The sequence below is a fragment of the Crocodylus porosus genome, unplaced genomic scaffold (assembly GCF_001723895.1).
Source record: "Crocodylus porosus isolate Cpor-Errol unplaced genomic scaffold, CroPor_comp1, whole genome shotgun sequence".
In the NCBI taxonomy this organism is placed as follows: domain Eukaryota; kingdom Metazoa; phylum Chordata; order Crocodylia; family Crocodylidae; genus Crocodylus; species Crocodylus porosus.
In genome coordinates, this window is record NW_017728906.1 from 191,341,946 (window position 1) to 191,360,632 (window position 18,687).

General features: G+C 46.7%; 1 protein-coding gene across 1 annotated transcript in view; it reads left to right on the forward strand.

Annotated features, from left to right (window-relative positions):
• DLG2 (discs large MAGUK scaffold protein 2) overlaps window positions 1-18,687 on the forward strand; it is a 1,592,593-nt gene that overhangs the window by 194,859 nt on the left and 1,379,047 nt on the right. The window contains exon 3 of the mRNA XM_019530402.1: window positions 1,274-1,419. Within this exon, the coding sequence (XP_019385947.1) occupies window positions 1,274-1,419 (146 nt within the window). The remainder of the gene's footprint in view (window positions 1-1,273; window positions 1,420-18,687) is intronic.

An 18,687-nucleotide genomic window follows, 5' to 3' on the forward strand; every position in this document is an offset into this window, starting at 1 on the left:
TGTACTGCTGCTTCTTGTCTGACTGACTCCTGTCAACCCAATAAATACTCTGACACCTATAGCAGCACATGCAACAGCCACAGGCCAAATACTAGCTGATTCCAGCTGGTAAATTACCTAGAATTTGTTACATATTATGTTTTATGTGCCTTACCTGGAGTTACAATATAAATTAGTCTGGCAAAGAACCACATATAATGAATATTTCTAACTTTGCTATGCAAATTCATGTGGTGGAATAAAAAAACCTCCAGATTCCCATTGTAGCTATTGCTCTATAGTTGTTAAATTTAATAGTAAACGTTCAAAATTCTTAGCTTTGTATAATATATAGATTCCTGTGAATCCCTCTGCTCAGGTCATTCAGTAAGTGTGTTTTATTAACGTGGCAATATCCCTGCCAAACTAGTGCTCACACTTGATGGCTGTTTTATTAATTTTAAAAGAACAACGTATGAGACACTTTTTTTTCATCATTTTATGCTAGGGCCAAGATATTGTGTGATATGTTAGATGAAGGTTAGTCTGACTTGCAGGTATCAGAAATAAGGAGTCGATCTGTCCGCATCTCCCTTTGGCTGGCCAATGAGAGGTAGAAGCCTCTTGCCAGAGGAGGGGGTTTCACTTATGTTCTGCAGTGGGTGGTTTCCCCTCTCTCTGGGCTGTTCCATCATTGAAAATCCAACCCAGTCTCCCATCTAAGATGGATGGATGTCATGCCATAGGAACAGGGAGATAAACTTTTGAAAGGGTTAATTTAACTAACTAGAGGTAGTTTGTGACTGGCCCAGCCAGAGTGGCCTTTGAGCTTTCTTAACAGATTTCTCATTCAGTAGCAGCAAGGCCTCAAGCAGGTGTTAGGGCTGAACATCTTTTGAGATGCCTAATATTTAGCTGTTTTCTAGTTTTCTTTCCAAGATAATTTGAATTGTTCTTTTTCTTGTACAAGATCTTGCTCTATATAAATGGTTGGGATTTGTGTATAATTTCACGCAGAGCATTTTTTCAGTCTTTCCTTATAATTATTATTCATGTGTTTCCTTCAAACAGCCAACAAAATCCTTTAAAGCAGGAAATTTTCTCAGAAACCTACATGACATTTCAGAAAACTAGTTTACATATTCGTGCCTTCTGCTAGAAATAATAATATGTGCTTATCGTTATAATGTAGACTCCAAAGTGCATAAATATGTACTAGTTAGAGATAAATATCAGGGACTGCAAAATCCAGCATATCAAATGAAGTCTCTTACTTGTTTCTTTTTACTAACAGATATTCAAGAGTTTTATGAAGTGACTTTGCTAAACTCCCAGAAAAGCTACGAGCAAAAAATAGAAGAAGCAAACCAAGTAGCAGAGAAATGGGAGAAGACAAAATCTTCTACTACATGTCATGAAAGTCTGCAGAGAAACCATGAGGTACTATGCTAGAAGAATAGTTTAATGTTATCTCACAAATAATAGATAAATAGTTGGAAGTGATCGTAATGAATCATATTGAATAGAGAGCTCAGGAGGTGAAAGCAATCTTTTACAGTAGGCAGGATGGCCTTTTGGTTAGGTAATGTACTGTAACTTAGAGCGGATTCTGACTCTGCCCTACACATCTGCTGTCACTTTGGTTACGCTACTTAATCTCTCCGTGCTTCAGGTCCGCACCTATAAAATGGGAAATACACTACTACTACTCCCCCTCTTCTGTTTATCTTTCCTAATGAAACTTTGAGTTCACACTTCATTAGAGTGTGGACAGAAGTAACAACTGAACTGTTTTGAATGGTCGACAACAGTGGTGAAGATCACTTTTTGGCACCTCAGGATCTACCACGCCCCCCAGTCCCCCTGACTTCTGGACAAGCTGCCTGGGCTCTGACCCCACACACCTAGCTCAGTCTGTGCGGCGGGGACCATGGCTCAACCCAGCCATGTGTGTCCTGCCACTCCTGATTGTGGAGCATCTGACAGACTGAAATCGACTGTCAGAGGCTTCGTGATTGACCAGTCAGTCGAGACCGACTGGTTGGTAATCACTAGTCTACAAGCATACACGCTCTTTGAAGTGTTTCAAAAGCTGCCAAAGTGCTCTAAAATGCTAACTCTTTAAATGAGGTGTTCTTTGGGAGTGTTTCCCTTTTTGTTCCTTCTGCACAGCCCCAGAGCTGTCAGAGCTGGGCCCTTCAGTCCCAACCCCCTCCCCTCTAAGGAGAAGAGGAGAGATTTGAGGGATTTGGGACTGGGACTGGAGAATTGGGATCATGGTAGCAAGGATCCCCTGTTTACCTGGGGGAGTGGGGAATGGATCTGCAGATTGCTGTAGCTTCTTTGAATACCTCCTGGCTGGTGCTAGAGAAGGGTACGCTGTTTTGAAATGTTCCAGCCAAGAATGCTCCAGAGCATGTATGTCTACCCCCTGGTTGAAAATACTAGTTTTTGAAATGTTTCCAAGTGCTTTTCACTTGGAAACATTTCAGAGGTTACTTTTGGGCACAGCCAGACATTAGAGCCCTGCTCTAACATGTGGCACATTATATAAAATGCCATAATTCATAGATTCATAGATGTTTGGGTTGGAAGGGACCTCAGCAGATCATTGGGTCTGACCCCCAGCTCTGGGGAGGAAAGAGTGCTGGGGTCAGATGACCCCAGCCAGGTGCCTGTCTAGCCTCCTCTTAAGGACCCCCGGGGTAGGGGAGAGCACCACCTCCCTTGGAAGCCCATTTGTGACACATGTGGCTCTTCACGGTCTGTCCACTAATGACCCTGCAACACTTGTTATGGGCCAACTGCCCGCCTTCTCTCCTGCCATGCCTTGTTGTTACTTGCTTAATTAGAGGATGTTAATTAAGTGGGAGGCTGCCCATTTTCTGCCCCGATGCCTGAGGCACTACCTGAGGCTCCTTTCCTCCCCTTACACCGCAGCCCAAGCCTTGTGGATGTACCTGATGTTGTTCGGGTCTGTTCCACTCTCTCAACCTGCACCCCACTGGCGCCCTGGCTTGTCTCACAACCCGCGCCTCACCAGTGCTCTGGCTTGTCTCTCATAACTTGCGCCACACAGGCGTTCTGGCTTGTCTCTCGCAACTGTGGCCCTCTGGCACTCGTCAGTTGCTGCCCCCTTTGCTCTGGGGCTTCCCCCTCTCTGGGGCTTCTCACGCTGTCCTGGGGCTCAGGTGGCCGTAGCTGTATCTGGCCCCAAATCTCCCTCTTGGGGTCTCGAACCCCCTGCCGGGCTCAGGTAGCCTCAGCCTTGCCTGGCCTCCGATTCTTTGCTCCCCTTTTCGGAACTGGGGTCAGTGCACCCCCGAATGCTGCACCCTCTCTGGCACCGGGGTCCCCATGCTACCATGGAGCCCTTATGAGGCCTCCTCGAACCCCTAATAGCTTCATCTGGTCCTCCGGTCTAAATAGTGAACACAAAAAAATACCCACAAGTCCCTGGGCTATAACATAAAATCTAAGCCATTCAGATAAAACCACATTTGGTTCCTACCAGGGAATTCTCCACCCCATACCAGCAATCAGGAGCGGCTCTTGCAGTCAGGCTTCTCCTCGCTGTTTGCTCTGGCAGAGCTCCTTCTCTCTTGGCTGCTGGCGGGAGACTGCCTGCCTGGCCTCAGCCTGGGGTTATTTGGGAGCCAGACCCTGCCCCTCCCGGTCAGCTGACTCCCACTGGTTACCCTGGCATCCCGCAGCTGGATTCCTTGGCTGGAGGCCGCAGCTGGAGTACTGCATCCAGTTTTGGGCTCCACAATTCAAAAAGGATGTGGAGAAGCTTGAGAGAGTCCAGAGGAGAGCCACGCGCATGATCAGAGGTCAGGAAAACAGATCTTACAATGACAGGCTGAGAGACATGGGACTCTTTAGCCTGGAAAAGCGCAGGCTCAGGGGTGATTTGATGGCCACCTATAAGTTTATCAGGGGTGACTACCAGGATCTGGGGGAACGTCTGTTCACCAGAGCACCCCAAGGGATGACGAGGTCGAACGGTCACAAACTCCTGCAAGACCGTTTCAGGCTGGACATGAGGAAGAATTTCTTTACTGTCCGAGCCCCCGAGGTCTGGAACAGTCTGCCAGCGGAGGTGGTTCAAGCACCTACATTGAACACCTTCAAGAGTAAATTGGATGCTTATCTTGCTGGGATCCTATGACCCCAGGTGACTTCCTGCCTTTGGGCAGGGGGCTGGACTCGATGATCTCTCGAGGTCCCTTCCAGCCCTGATGTCTATGAAATCTATGGAATCTATGAATCCTTACTTATCACTCTACAAGTAGCAGGCTCCTCAGTGTCCTGCTACACCATTCCAGATTCTAGCAACCCTCACCATAAAGAAGTTCTTCCTGATGTGTAACCTAAATTGCTTTCCATCAGTTTGTGGCCTTGTTCCTAGTTACTCTAAGGGGTTCCCTGGTAAACAGAGCATCTCCTGTTCCTTGCTGCCCCTCTTCCTCCCTACCCCGATGAATTTGTAGGCAGCCACAAGATCACCTCTCAGCCTTCTTTTTCAGAAGCTGAAGATATCCAGGGCCCTCAATCTTTCTTTGTAGGGCTTTGCGTATAGGCCTCTGACCATATGAGTGGCCCTCGTCTGAACCCTCTCAGGTTGTCCAGATCCCTCTTGAAGTATGGCACCCAAAACTGGACACAGTACTCCAGCTGTGGCCTGACCAATGTTGCATAGAGAGGAAGTATTGCTTCCCTGGACCTGTTTGTCATGCACCTGCTAATATATGATAAAGTGCAGTTAGCTTTACTGATCGCTTCATCACATTGACGACTCATGTTCATCTTGGTGTCAACAATGACTCTGAGATCCAAAGACCAAGCCATGGGCACCTGGTGCCCCTTGAGTCAGGGAGTGTGGGGGAGGAGTGGGTCCCCTGGCAGCTGATTGCTCTGACTGGGGTGGGAGGAAGAGGGTGTCCCCTGGCGGCCAATCGTACTGACTGGGGCCAATCTCACTCATCAAAAAGAGCAGCCACGCTGCTTCTGGCAGTCCTGAAACCACTTCTGGTGTTCCTGCCTGCCCACCTACCCATCGCCTAAACAGGGAGTGCGGCCTGACAGGGGGTGCATCAACGCTCTCAGGGGGTGCATGTTCACTGCTGTGTACCCCCTACACATCACCACTGGACAGAGCCCTGTGGGACTCCACTGCCCACATCTTTCCAGGTCAATACCAACCCATCCACCACCACTGTCTGGGTGTGACCCCTAAGCTAATTTGCCACCCACCTGACTGTAATCATCTATGTCACAGCCTCTCATTTTATCTGTGAGAATAAGATGAGATACCATATCAAGAGCTTTCTTAAAATCCAAGTAGATGACATCTACCATGATTCCTGCATCTAAACATTCTGTGACCTGGTCATTAAAAGAAACAAGGTTAGTCAGGCAGGATCTACCTGCTATAAATCCATGCTGGTTACCCTTCAGCATTGTTTTTTCTGATGAACTCCCACAAATGTGATCCTTAATAATTCTTTCAAAGGTTTTCCTGAGGATGGAGGTGAGACTAACTGGTCTATAGTTACCTGGATCTTCCTTCCTCCCCTTCTTGAAAATAGGGACCACACTGGCCCTTTTCCAGTTCTCTGGGACATGACCTGAGCACCAAGAGTGCTCAAACTGCCATGCCACTGGCTCTGCTATGACACTGGCCAATTCCTTCAGCACCCGTGGATGAAGATCATCCGGGCCTGCTGACATAAACATATCCAGTCCTTCCAAGTGTCCCTTCACTAAATCTGCACCAACAGTTGGTGGGCTGGTGTCCCTTTTGTGCCTACCCATGATCCAATTGGGAGATTTGTCCTGATCCACGTTCAGGAATACAGAAGCAAAAAGCTCATTGAAGAACTCAGCCTTGTCCACCCATCTGTCACTAATTGCCCTAGTTTATCCTGTAGGGGTCCTATGCTACCCTGCACCTGCTTTTTACTCCCTTTATACCTGAATGGCTTTTTGTTGTCTTTAATTTTTGCTGCCAGACTAAGTTCCATTTGTGCTTTGGCCTTTCTGACTGCCACCCTGCAAGTGTGGGCCAAGTAGGTGTACTCCGCCTTAGTAGCTACCCCCTGCTTCCACAACCTATGTGCCTCTTTTTTTGCCCCTAGGCTTTCCTGGATTTCCCTTTTCAGCCAGAAGGGTTTCTTGGCCCCTTTCCCCCTTTCCTGCACAATGGGATTGTCTTCAACTGCACCTCTAAGACTGTTCTCTTTAGGAATGACCACCCTTCCTGGACTCCCATCTCATCAGTGCTCCTGTTCTTTAGTGTCTCACTAACTAATAGGGCTGTGAGAAATTTCAGCAGCTATTTTGTTTCAGAGGTGTTTTGGGCTGCTTCGGCACCTGAAACACCAAATTCGAAACAAAACGGAAGGCTCAGAAACATGTTCAAAATGAAACAAGGCATCGGAAATGTTTCAGAAAATTTTGGAGTTTAGGAGCTAGTCTTGCAGGGAAACAGCTGTATTCTGCTGCCCTACCATACCACTCGGCTCTGCAGGGAGCAGAGATCTGTGCCAGGGGTCTCCTTGCCACTGCTGCCCACCCGTCACTGCCCCGGTGATGCGGGGCTGCATGAGGTGGGCAGTGGCAGTGAGGAGACCCCTGACACAGGTCTCTGCTCCCTGCAGAACCGAGTTGCACAGCAGGGCCCAGCAGGCTTGCTTGCTACTCTGCACTGCTTCCCTGCCCCACGACCCAGTGTAACAGGGATCAGAGATCTGCACGGGGATCTCCTCGCCTGCATAGAGAGCAACAGCCCTACCCCTCCCTTGGACAAGCCACCCATGGCCCTGTCCTGCTACCCACTGGGGCCCTGCAGCCCCTGGCCCCAAGCCCTGCCTGGCTGGGTAGGGCTGTGTGAAGTTTGCAGCCCGTTCAAAACAGATTCAGAGGAGATTCTGCCAAAACAAAATGAGACACAAGAAGTCTACGGGCCAACGAGAGGTAAAGCACTGCTCGACCTGGTGCTGGCAACCGGGGACGACCTAATCAGCGACCTAATGATCGATGGGCAGCTGGGTGACAGTGACCATGAGCTGATCACATTCACCATCCACCATAAAGCTGACAAGTCAGTCAGCAATACAGAAATCCTCAACTTCAGGAAAGCTGACTATGACAAGCTCAGGAGGCTTGTTGGTGAGACCCTAAGGGACCATGACCCCAAGGAGAGGGGAGTTCAGGAAGAGTGGTTGTTCCTCAAGGGAGCGATCCTCGATGCACAAGCTAAGTCTATTCCATCTCAGAGGAAAGGCAGCGAAAGGGCACAGGAGCCTCCTTGGCTCTCCAGGGAACTAGCGGACATCCTGCGGCTAAAAAGAAAGATCTACAAAGGGTGGAGGATGGGATCCACCTCCAAAGAGGAATATTCTGCTCTGGTCCAGTCCTGCAGGGAGCAAACCAGGAAAGCCAAGGCTGTGACTGAACTCCAACTAGCTACAAGTATAAAGGATAATAAAAACTCCTTTTTTAGATATGTGGGGAGCTGGAGGAAAAGCAAGGGCAATATTGGACCCCTGCTAAACCAGATGGGACAACTGATAACCGATGCCCAGGAAAAAGTGAATCTACTAAATGGGTACTTTATGTCGGTCTTTCATCAGATCCATGGGACACCTCTGCCCATTATGAGACAGGGAGGCCCAGGTGAGGGAGATTCCTCGCCCTTCATCAATGCTGACCTCGTGAAGGAATACCTTGAGAGGCTGGACACCTTCAAGTCAGCCGGCCCTGCATCCAGTTTTGAGCTCCAGAATTCAAAAAGGATGTGGAGAAGCTTGAGAGACGCCAGAGAAGAGCCACGCGCGTGATCAGAGGTCAAGAAAATAGACCTTAAGGCTACGGGCTGAGAGCCATGGGACTCTTCAGCCTGGAAAAGCGCAGGCTCAGGGGTGATCTGATGGCCACCTACAAGTTTATCGGGGGTGACCACCAGGATCTGGGGGAACGTCTGTTCACCAGAGTGCCCCAAGGGATGACAAAGTCGAACAGTCACAAACTCCTGCAAGACCGTTTCTGGCTGGACATAAGGAAGAATTTCTTTACTGTCCGAGCCCCTGAGGTCTAGAACAGCCTGCCATCGGAGGTGGTTTAAGCACCTACTTTGAACGCCTTGAAGAGAAATTTGAATGCTTATCTTGCTGGGATCCTTTGACCCCAGCTGACTTCCTGCCCCTGGGGCAGGGGGCTGGACTCGATGATCTTCTGAGGTCCCTTCCAGCACTAATGTCTATGAAATCTATGAAAACAGGACAGTGATCCAAAACACTGAAATGAATCACTGTCCTCTGAAACGGCTTAATCTGAAACCAAATCAAAACACAGCCGTTTTGTACAGCCCAACTAACTAATGTCCTGAGCACGCTGAGTTAAAGCCCCTTCTTCAATCCTGTTGGGTTGGAGGTAGGGTGGAGCTAGCCTGTACTGGCTCTGGCCAGCAGGTAGGGGTGCTCCAGCAGCCTCCAAGCAGGCTCCCAAACTTCCCTCTCCCCATTTCTGCCTCTCCTCCCTGCTCCTGTTAATGCCTCTCAGTATGCTATTACCTGTGGCTTGTGATGTTTATCTTAGCTTAGTGGTTTTCCTCTTAGCTCTGTCAAGCATGTGAGAGATTTGTCTAAACATCGTAACCAAAGTTTTAATACTTTCGTTCCTAAAATAGCACCCCCGGGTGCTAGGCTGTCACATTTTCCCTTGAACATTATCTCAGCACTTGGGTTACTAAGATTTAAGCACCCTAATCTGTTATCTGGAGCTGGTAGAAGGATTTGAATCCTTTCTCTACTGTGAGTGGTTCGAAAAGCTCTTTCTGGTTAATAATGACCAAAGACTGCCAGGTGGCCTACATGAACTAAATTGGTCATTTAATTATCTTCTTGGGAATACAGGTTGACATCTTCATAACTAATGAAATGTTGCTGCTGTCAGTAGAGTGCATAAAGATTGAATGGACATGGTGTGAAAACTGCCCTCTCTCACGTCAATGCCAAAAACACGGCGTACTGTACAGAAGTTTGTATTGTCTAGTATGAATATATAGATACTTTTTAGCTTCCACAGGTCAGTTCAGCATGTCTTGTAAGCCCAAAATTTGCGTAGAAGAACACGTTGAAATAACACACACACTAAGAACAATGCAGTCACATTTTTTACACAACTGGTCCAAAAGCAAAATGAGATCTACAGGCAGCTAGAAATGAAGAGCTCTTAAGAAACGAAAATTCTAATGTAAAAATTAACTAGTAAAAAAAAAATTCAGGATGAATGTATCATGTAGTGTTTGAGCAGCATCACAGCAAATGAAACTAAACCTTACCACAAGGTATTTTCTATGAATGATTTAACACGAGAGTCCCAGCTGAAGATGCAATTAGCTAACTTTGCTACTCTGAAATGCTTCTGGAACAACACTGTCTGCTTTAAGAAGGTGAAAGTGAATTAACTTCCAGTATGTTCTCACTTGAAGTACCTGAACACTATTCTTCTTTCATGTAGACCTTGTGAAAGCATTTGACTCTCAGCTCCATCTTAATCTCCTTCTTTTCTGAGTGGTTCACTGTCAGGCTGGCACAAGGGAATTCACATTCGTGTGAATGGAGATGGAGGGTATGGCTGCATCCAGGTATATCACGGCTGAACAGTTTCTCCTAAAGATACAACAAAACAATTGAAAAGATTACTGATGCAAAAAATCAAAATCTGGGTGCCTAGGTTGGGATTTGTGGGTGGGCTACTTTTCTGAATTGCTTAGCACCAACAGATTGTATTGACCTAAGGCAAGCCAGAGGTAGCCAGCACCTTTGGAAATCAAAGCTAAATATGTATTTAAGCATCTAACTTTAGGTACCCACGATGAAAAATGTAAGCCTTTTTTACTTTTAATAGCAGTTACATTTTTAAAAAATCAAACAATATTAGCACAGGCAGTTTCCCTATTATGGAATAAATTCTCCCTAGGACACTGCTTTCTATGAACCTCCCCCTCTCTTGCCCCCCCCCCCCAAAAAAAATCTCTCAAAAGGTAACCGTATAGACAAATATCTCACACAAGTATTGAGCTATGATTTGTTTCTTACTTGACACGGTATTTGTCATACTGTAATTTTTTTCATCCTCAATATCCGGTCCCATATCTTCCTTTTATATATCATGGCTGTATATAGCAGGGATCTGCAGTCTGCCCCTCAATTCAGATACTAGGCAGGATCATTTCTTTCCTTCCTTGGGAGCCTAGAGGCTAGTTTTTAAGTAAATGGACTCTTTACTGTTATATTATAGTAGTGTTAGAGTGATGTTGTAGCCGTGATGGTCCAGAAGAGGCAACAGAAGGTCTAATAAAAGAGACGACCATAACAAATCCTTGTCTCTTGCATTGTTATATTATATCCTGATCTCACTCACCTCTAATCCACAAATCATGGAACTAACAAGATGTGTCCTTGACTTCAGCTTTCATTGCCGCAGCTTTTGAATTGCTAGCTGCCTTCTTTCCTGTGCTTTTGTACTGGTTCATTTATACTCTCCTTGGGATAGAGGCGCTGGGAATTTAGTCACAGGCAGGATTTCACCTCAGCAGAGTTGATTTCTTCCTTTCCTCAGCCTTTATGTCACAAAGGAGACCGGACACTTTTTACCGTGGAGTGCCAGTATTTTGGGTTTTTGTCTTTGTTCCGAGTCTTATGAATGTCCTCTGGAGGCAGGAGAGTCTAACTGAACTTGCTGTAAATCAAATTTTTGTTCATAGGAGGAAGCTGTGAGCCAGGCTACATGTTTTTTCAATTTACCTGCTGAACTGCAAAATCGATACAAAATTTGCTTTTTGCTGAACTGAATTTAAACATTCTCATTTTCTTTTGCCAAAACAGAAATGTAAAAAAACCTATGCTTCTCTAGACATGAAACATCCCATTCAGCCTGGACTCGGGGGCTCTCAGATTCTCCTGTCAGTATTATTCTGTAATAAATTGGATATAAATTGGATATCCATTGGCATAGGAAAGGGATCCCACGTTTCCCATCTCTGCTGCGAGTGGCTGGGCTGGAGGGCAGTTGGAGCGGTCTCTCTTGTCTCCTGCTGCAGATGTTCTGCTTTGTATAGGATATTTTAATATTCATTTAAGCCAGAATGTGTGAATAAGACCCTAGGGTGGTGATTAAAGGACTCTCTTGGGAGATGGAAAGATCTGGGATTGAGTTCCTGTGACTATTTAATTATTTACACATAAGGCAGAAGAGTCAACAGGCAAGTCTGAGAGCACCCCCACCCTCGACTTACCTGATAGCTTGCTAGTTCGGCCACTATCCTGGGAGGTGGCCGATGTGGGTTCAGATCTCTCGGGCAGATGGGAGAATTGAACCTGAGTCTCCCACACCTGGAGTATTGCTGTGTGAGTGTTGCTTAATAAAGGTCAGGGTAGGACATTCCTATTCCTATCTTTTGTGAGGTGTCCACTGACCATTTCTTTCCCTATTTTGGCACATCCGCACTGAATTTGTGACAGTTTTGAAATAATGGATCCCCCTTTTCTGGCAGCCTTACTAGTTGCCTAAGTATATCCCGAAGCCCTCCTTGCGAGTGGTGCTATTTGTCAGCTTCCACAGCGTCTCCCAGTGTTTAAAGCGCAGCACTTGAAGAAATGAATGAAGGTCTCCCAGAGAATTGATCGGGATGCAAGGAAGCATCCTTATGCAAGAAAGTATCCTTGCTTGCAAGCACTTAAACATATGCTTTACATAAATATACAAATGAGCTTCTGACTTCTCTGCCCTTCCTCTCTTAAATCATTTTAAATAAGTCAATGACCTCCCCACAACTCCCCTCCAAAAAAAAACAACAACCCCAAAACCACACAGTGGTGATTTGTGTTAAAATTGCCCACATAGCATAAATCTTTGGTTCTAATGAAACATCCAGAGTCCGGGGGGGTGGGACTAGGTTAGGTTGCCTAGGCTGTTCTCAAAGGAAATGTAGTTAAAAGAATGAAAGATTTTAGCCTTTAAAATACTCATATCTTGTAGCACAGTTTTACTCCTAGGATAAAAGGTGTTAGATTTTGGAAATTGGAGAGGAAGGATTACTCTTTGGTTAGAACACTGATCACAGCCCGGGGAAGCAGTCAGCTTCCTGCTCCATCACAATCCCTGTATGTGACCCGGGGCAGGTTGCTTAGAGCTAGGAAAGGGGACTTGAGCTCAGCATAACTTTGGGTCACTTAGCTGTGTGATGAAACCTACCCACCTGAGTTAGGTGCCTACATAAAGAGAGATGGGCACCTAAGAATGGGATCCGTAAGCCCTTCAGAGCTTCCTAAGATAGTCTGTAGGAAATGTCATGGCTTAAGGGTTGCCCCTCTCCAGGAACAGGGAGCCTATTTGCAGAGCTGTCCCTTGGGGTGTGCGGGGCCCAGGGCATATCAGCCCGTGTGGGGCTGGGGGTTGGCCAGGGGCTGGAGCGCAGAGCAGGGTGAGGGGTGGTGAGCAGCAGGAGCGTGGAGTGGGGGGGTGGCGAGTGGCAGGAGTCGGGGCGGGGGGGCAGGCAGCAGGAGTGCACAGTCAGCAGTACACGGCAGCCGTGGCAGGGCCTGGAAGGCAGTGTTGCAGTGTCTGCAGCTCCTCCCAAAGTGTGGGGCCCAGGGTGGTCACCCTGATTCACGCCCCCCCTGGACAGCCCTGCCTGGGGCACTCCACTTGATACCAGCTGCCAACTAAACATCAAGCCCTCTGAGCCAGATGCTCCATCCAGTTTTCTATCCACCTCTACTATTTTCTATCCAGCTGGTTTTCTATCAGATGGATGTTTCCATCTGATTAAAAAAAATGAATTGCTGTTTAACTAAGGCAATAAAAATATTGCCTGGAGCTACAGGCTTGCATTCTGCTCTGCATCCTCATTAAGAGACACAAGTTCACCTTTTGTTTTAACCTTTGTTTTCATTAGCTTGGTCACTGCTGCTCCTTACTTACAGTCAGTAGTGTTTCAACCTTTATTCAGACTGAAAATTGTAGTGAAGAAAAGGAACTCACTGCTGTCAGTCTTGCATATGAGCCTGGTAGTTCAAGGCCTGATTGTCCCTGTATCATAGCATGAAATGACTATCAGTGCATAGGGTACATGGAGCAGAGTCTTCCAGTATGTTGAACTGGGATCGCTTGCAGTGAGTGCAGGAAGCTGTTCATTGTACAATGGTGCTACTTGTGCAAAAGTTTCTGTCCAGCTAAGTGAGGTAGTGACATTTGCTTGGTGGGGGTCTCCAAAGATACTTGCTGTGAAATTTCATTTGGTTCCTGTAGTTCCAAGCACTTCTGATGTTTAAAGAACATTTCACAAAGCAGACCAATTAGAATATGTAAAATGAATGCTCCTTTTCCCACTTGCTTCTGGAATGCCTACATCCTTGTACTCAGCTATTACACACATTGTAATTACTTCTTTTTCCTTAGCCTAAGTGCCTGCTTGTTAAAAGTTGCAGGAGTAAAACCCTTATTTAAAAATCTTCTGCCTTGAACAGATGACAAACCATTAATGTATTTCACGTTAGTAGCTTGGTTCCAAAACTTAAAAGCCTGTATGAAAATTCAGTCTTTTTTGCAACTGGGTACAATTTTATTTGTGTGTCTGAGTCTAATTTCAAGCCCTAATTCTGGTTCTATTTTAGTGATTACACTTACTCTGTAAGAGTTATTAGATAAGATCAACCATAATATTTCATTAAAGGGGTTCAAAACACACAGTTTTGACTGTCTGCTCCTTACTAGTTTTATCTCATATGGCATGTATTTGTCTGATCAGACACAGCTTGAATCTGTGGGAAGATTTGTATCAGAGCCCATTTGCTTGATACAAATCCATGATCAAGCCCATTTGCTTGATACTTGCTTTAAAACAAGTCCTCCATCAGGAAGTAAGGGTTTTTTTTTGTTTTAAATCTATACAGTATTTGCTGCATCTTATAACTTTTTTCGCTACGCTCTCAACCCTTTATGCACCCAGGAGTATATGTGTTCCATCTTTTTTGTGGGGCAATCATAACTCCTGTTTTTACAAGGTTATTTTTAATATATGTAAGCAGTAACATGCAGATGTGTTACTTAGAGAGATGATTTTGTACACTTGCATCTGTCTTATCAGATAGCTTGGCCAATGTTTAGAACTTGGTACCTGCAGATTTAATTATCTCATTAAATACTAATTTGTAATTGGTTGGGGGCAACAATTTTATCCATACCATAGCACTGTCTCTCTCTTTTTTTATAATTTGGTATTTGCCCTATAGCTTGTCAGTGACTTTGGTAGGTGCTAGAACTTTTGTTAAAATGTCATTTATTAGAGCTGCTCCTAGTGTGTTTTAATATATTCAGATGAATCTTTTCAGTCTTGGACTGCAGAGCTATTCGTATGCAGTACAATGTCATCCTGAGGATTGGATTGCTGCAAAATACTGTGTGTTTGGCCTCCATAATTCCAATTTCCTAGGGAAGAAGGATAGTTTTAGGATGCTGGCATAATGATGAGAATGAGAAAACCTAGGTTTTATTTTAATTTTGGACAGGTATTCTGCTTGTCCTTGGGCAAGTTACTTAGGGGATACGTAATTCAGATCCCATCATCAACTTCTGCATGTACAGAATTAGACATGAATATGTACTGGCCCTCTGCATTTGTAGCCAGCTGTATGTGCATTTGAACAAGTCTAACACCTGTATTTGTGAGACTCTTTGGGTACATCTACACATGCATTTGATCCGGCTTAAGTTTACTTTGGTGTAAGATACTCTGGTGTAAACCTTTTGGCCAGGCATCTACACATGCAGGGATTAGGGAACAGATTTCCTACTCTTTGCACCAAGTTTCCTGCAGCCCTGCAATGGGCACCTGCTGCCACTGGTGGGAGCTCTAGGCTCTGGCTGCAGCTGCCAGCACCTGGCAGCCAGCTTTAAAAGCCAGCCCCACTCTCCACACGGGCTGATATGCCCTGGCCCCTGCACACCCCGAGGGACAGCTCTGCAAATAGGCTCCCTGTTCCTGGAGAGAGGCAACCCTTAAGCCATGACATTTCCTACAGACTATCTTAGGAAGCTCTGAAGGGTTTACGGATCCCGTTCTTAGGTGCCCATCTCTCTTTATGTAGGCACCTAACTCAGGTGGGTAGGTTTCATCACACAGCTTCCCCCCACCCCAGTCAGAATTATTAAGGATCACATTTGTGGGAGTTCAGCAGAGCTGGGCCCAAGTCGGGGGGCACCCAGGGCGGGGGCCAAGCCTGGGACTCCCGGCTTCTGGAGGCAGTGCAGGACCTTCTCCCAGGCCCAGGTGGGGGCCTGCTGCTAGATGGTGGGTGGCTGCCAGAGGGCAGGTGCAGCTAGGGTTAGGAGCTGGGCAGTGGGTGGCACGAAGGTGACAGCCAGGGCCAGAATGGTGTCCTGCACCTGGCGGTCATCATCTGGGATGCCCTGCAACCTCTACCACAACCTGGAAGGCTACCTGTGGTTGCGCTACAAGTCACTGCCCCCTGCTGCTGAGGAGGACATTGTTGCTGGCATCAGTGTGTTCCTCGGTATGTGAGAGACCTGTGCCCACCTACCTGCAGGGACACAGGCTGCTCAATAGAGTTCTGCACTGTCAGCCAGGTCCCTGTGTGCTATGGGGGGTGGGGGTGGGGAATCTGGGGCCAGGAGTGTGTGGGCAGACTGGGTGGGGAGGGGCCAGGAGTGGGGCCAGGGTCAGGGGTGAGGACAGGCATCCTCCCCAGTGCAGGCCCAACCATGTGGCCAGGGCTGGCGTGGGTGGCGGCTCTGCTTGCACCTGGCTGGCAGTGATGGCATGTGGCTCTGGGCAGTGTTCTCTGATGGTGGGACATAATGTGTAGGCCCCCAGCTGGAGGGCCCTCCCGGGGAGGAGCTGGTGCTGCTGGTGGCCAGCAGTGTCATGGCCAGCTGCACCTTGTGGCTGGGCTTGGGGCTGCAGAGCTGGCAAGGCAGGTGCTGGGCAGGGCTCCCCAAGCTGCTGGTGGAGCTGGGGAGCTCAGCAGGATGGGATGCTGGGCACCTGGGGGGCCCTCCTCTGGTGTCATGTCACCAGAGGCCTGGCCGGGGTGGGAGCTCAGGCAGGCTGCCCGTGTTGCTAAAGGTAGCACGTCTGTGGCCTGGGTCCCAGGGCACAAGACTGGCATCCAGTTGCTGCAAAAAGGGCAAGACTTGCAGGCACAGCTGGACCAATGATTGTGGTCAGTCACAGTGACCCACCGTGCCCACAAGGCCTTGACCTTTATGTGGCACTGTTGTGCTGACCAGTCATGCCTGTGCTCCTGCATCCAGCCTGACAACACCTCATCTATGTGGGGGTTGGAGCTCTTGCCCCACTCAAACTGGTGCTGCACTTCTGCCTTGCCCCACAGCACCACGAGATCACTAGTCTCCTTCTTGGTCCAGTTGGGGTCCTGGGTGGAGGACACAGACATGGGCACAGGAGGACAAGGCCATGGTGGGTCCTGCGCCAGGTTTCCGGGCCCCCACATGGCTGTCCTGGTGCTGCCAGGCCTGGGCAGCAGCCTGCAATGCCCAGCACAGGGCCATGGCATGGGATTGGCAGCTGCGTGACAGAGACAATGCCCTGCAGTATCTGCAGGCTCAGGGCAGGCTGCTGGGGATGTGCTGCAGGGAGGTGTTGCAAGGAAAATTAAAATTTGATCATGTCTGGCAGGGGCTGCCTGCAGTCGGCTCTGGGGGCGGACAGGCCTGGCCAGAGGCTGCAGCAACCTGCAATAGCCTGCAGCTGCCTGCTGGTCTGGACAGCATTGTCCTGGCAGCCGCACAGCAGCGCAGTGCCAGGCAGCAGTGCTGGGGTGCTGGCAGGCAGGCATAGCTAAGCTGTGGCCTGCTCAGGGGGACGTAGGGGTCTGGAGTGCCGCCAGGTTCCCTGTCTGTGTGCCCCAGGGCTCAAAATACCTGCAGGCTTTTAAATCCTGCAGACAGGGGCAGGAGAGGCTCCTAGCCTGCAGCCCTGGGGCTGGCCTGAGACCGGCCCTCTAGTGCTTGGGCAGACTCAGAAGCCAACTTGCTCCTGGGTCATATGTACATGTGTATTTCTGCAAATTAACTAATCCTACTCAATTTTTCTACTTGCATTTGCCAGGTAGCAAATTTAAGTGGGATTAAGGGTTTTTACTGTGCAGTAAACTATGCTAATCCACAGTAACGTGTCTCATGTAGACGAGCCCTGTTTTAAGTATTTTGGTGACTCACTGAATTTGATTTTTCTTACATCAGTGAAACTGCATTTATTTCAACAGAGTTATTCCAGTTTTACACGAGTTGTCACAGAACAGAATTGGGACCTGTGGGTTAAAGAAACAGTAGCAGATTGGTGATGACAAAACAATCACATCTCCAAAATATATTTATTTTGTGTATTTATATATATATTCATACTTCTGTAATGTGCCTGTCAAACAAACTAGGCAGTGTTCTGCTTTGGGATTTGTTATTACATCTGTATTGGTTTGTGAGCAGGCCAGAACAGCTGCATGGGACCAGAAACAATCATTTTCCCCAATGAAAAATATATTTGCCTATTAACAACAGGAATAGAGAATTAGCCATGCTTTTAATTAAGCAATGGGTCTCCTTTGTGACAAGCCATGTGGTCAGACTATCGAATGATTTCCACTTCAAATGCACGAGATTACATCAAGGTAAAAAATAACCATATGATCAAATCAGCAGTAGTAATGGAGTTAAAATGTAATTTTAAAAGGATCTGGTGGAAAAATAATCATATACTTAAAACTATGTGAATGTCCCAGCAGAATTTTAACATAAATTAGTGATTCCTGCAAAATATGTGTGACTTATTCAATATGTCTATCAGGTTCTGGCAGTTGATATTTAAACTGCTTGCAGAAGCAAATACTCTTTTTCAGGGAAAAAAATACTTCTGTGCTTTATAAAAGTGTAAAAGTTCCGTAAAAATCAATATTCAGGGTTGGATCTGGTCTTGTTAAGGTCTCACGCTAAAGATATTTCAGAGCAATTTGTCTCACAAATTTATCAATTTTGATCATTTACCAGTCTCAGCAGCTAGGCAAGAGAATTCACTGCCCCCCATATTCAAAGAACACAGGTCTCCACAGAGAAACTTGAAGAGTCTTTTATATATAGCCACAGTCTACCACTGCTTCTTTATTAAGATACTTCCTAAGAAGCATTCCTAAAGTTCCCCAAAATAAAATATCTCCCCAAGACTACTGAAAAAAGTCATTATAGGAGTAATCCCTCAGAAAGGTGCATCAACAGCTCTTCAACATAAGAAACATTGGAAACAGAAATACTCTTCCTCCTGGTTTTGTTTTTTCAAATTAAAGCAATTCCATGAAGAATTTAACAAATAGTAGCCTTAATCCCAAAGGTAGCAGTAAGAAAAATGAGGAATCTGAAAACCTGGAAATCTCATTTCTAGGTTAACATTTTGCATCTGTTATATAGTTACAAATAATACCCAATATCACTAGAATAAGACATTGGCATTTTTCAGTTTGTGCACCTTGTGTATACAAACTGATAGCTTTTTTTTTTTTTTTTTTTTTTTTGTGCTTCACTATTATCCTGTATAGACAGTTATGATAAAATTCATCCCTATCCTGGCCCACTACACTTGGCCTTGCTAGTTTTCATGTAAGGAAT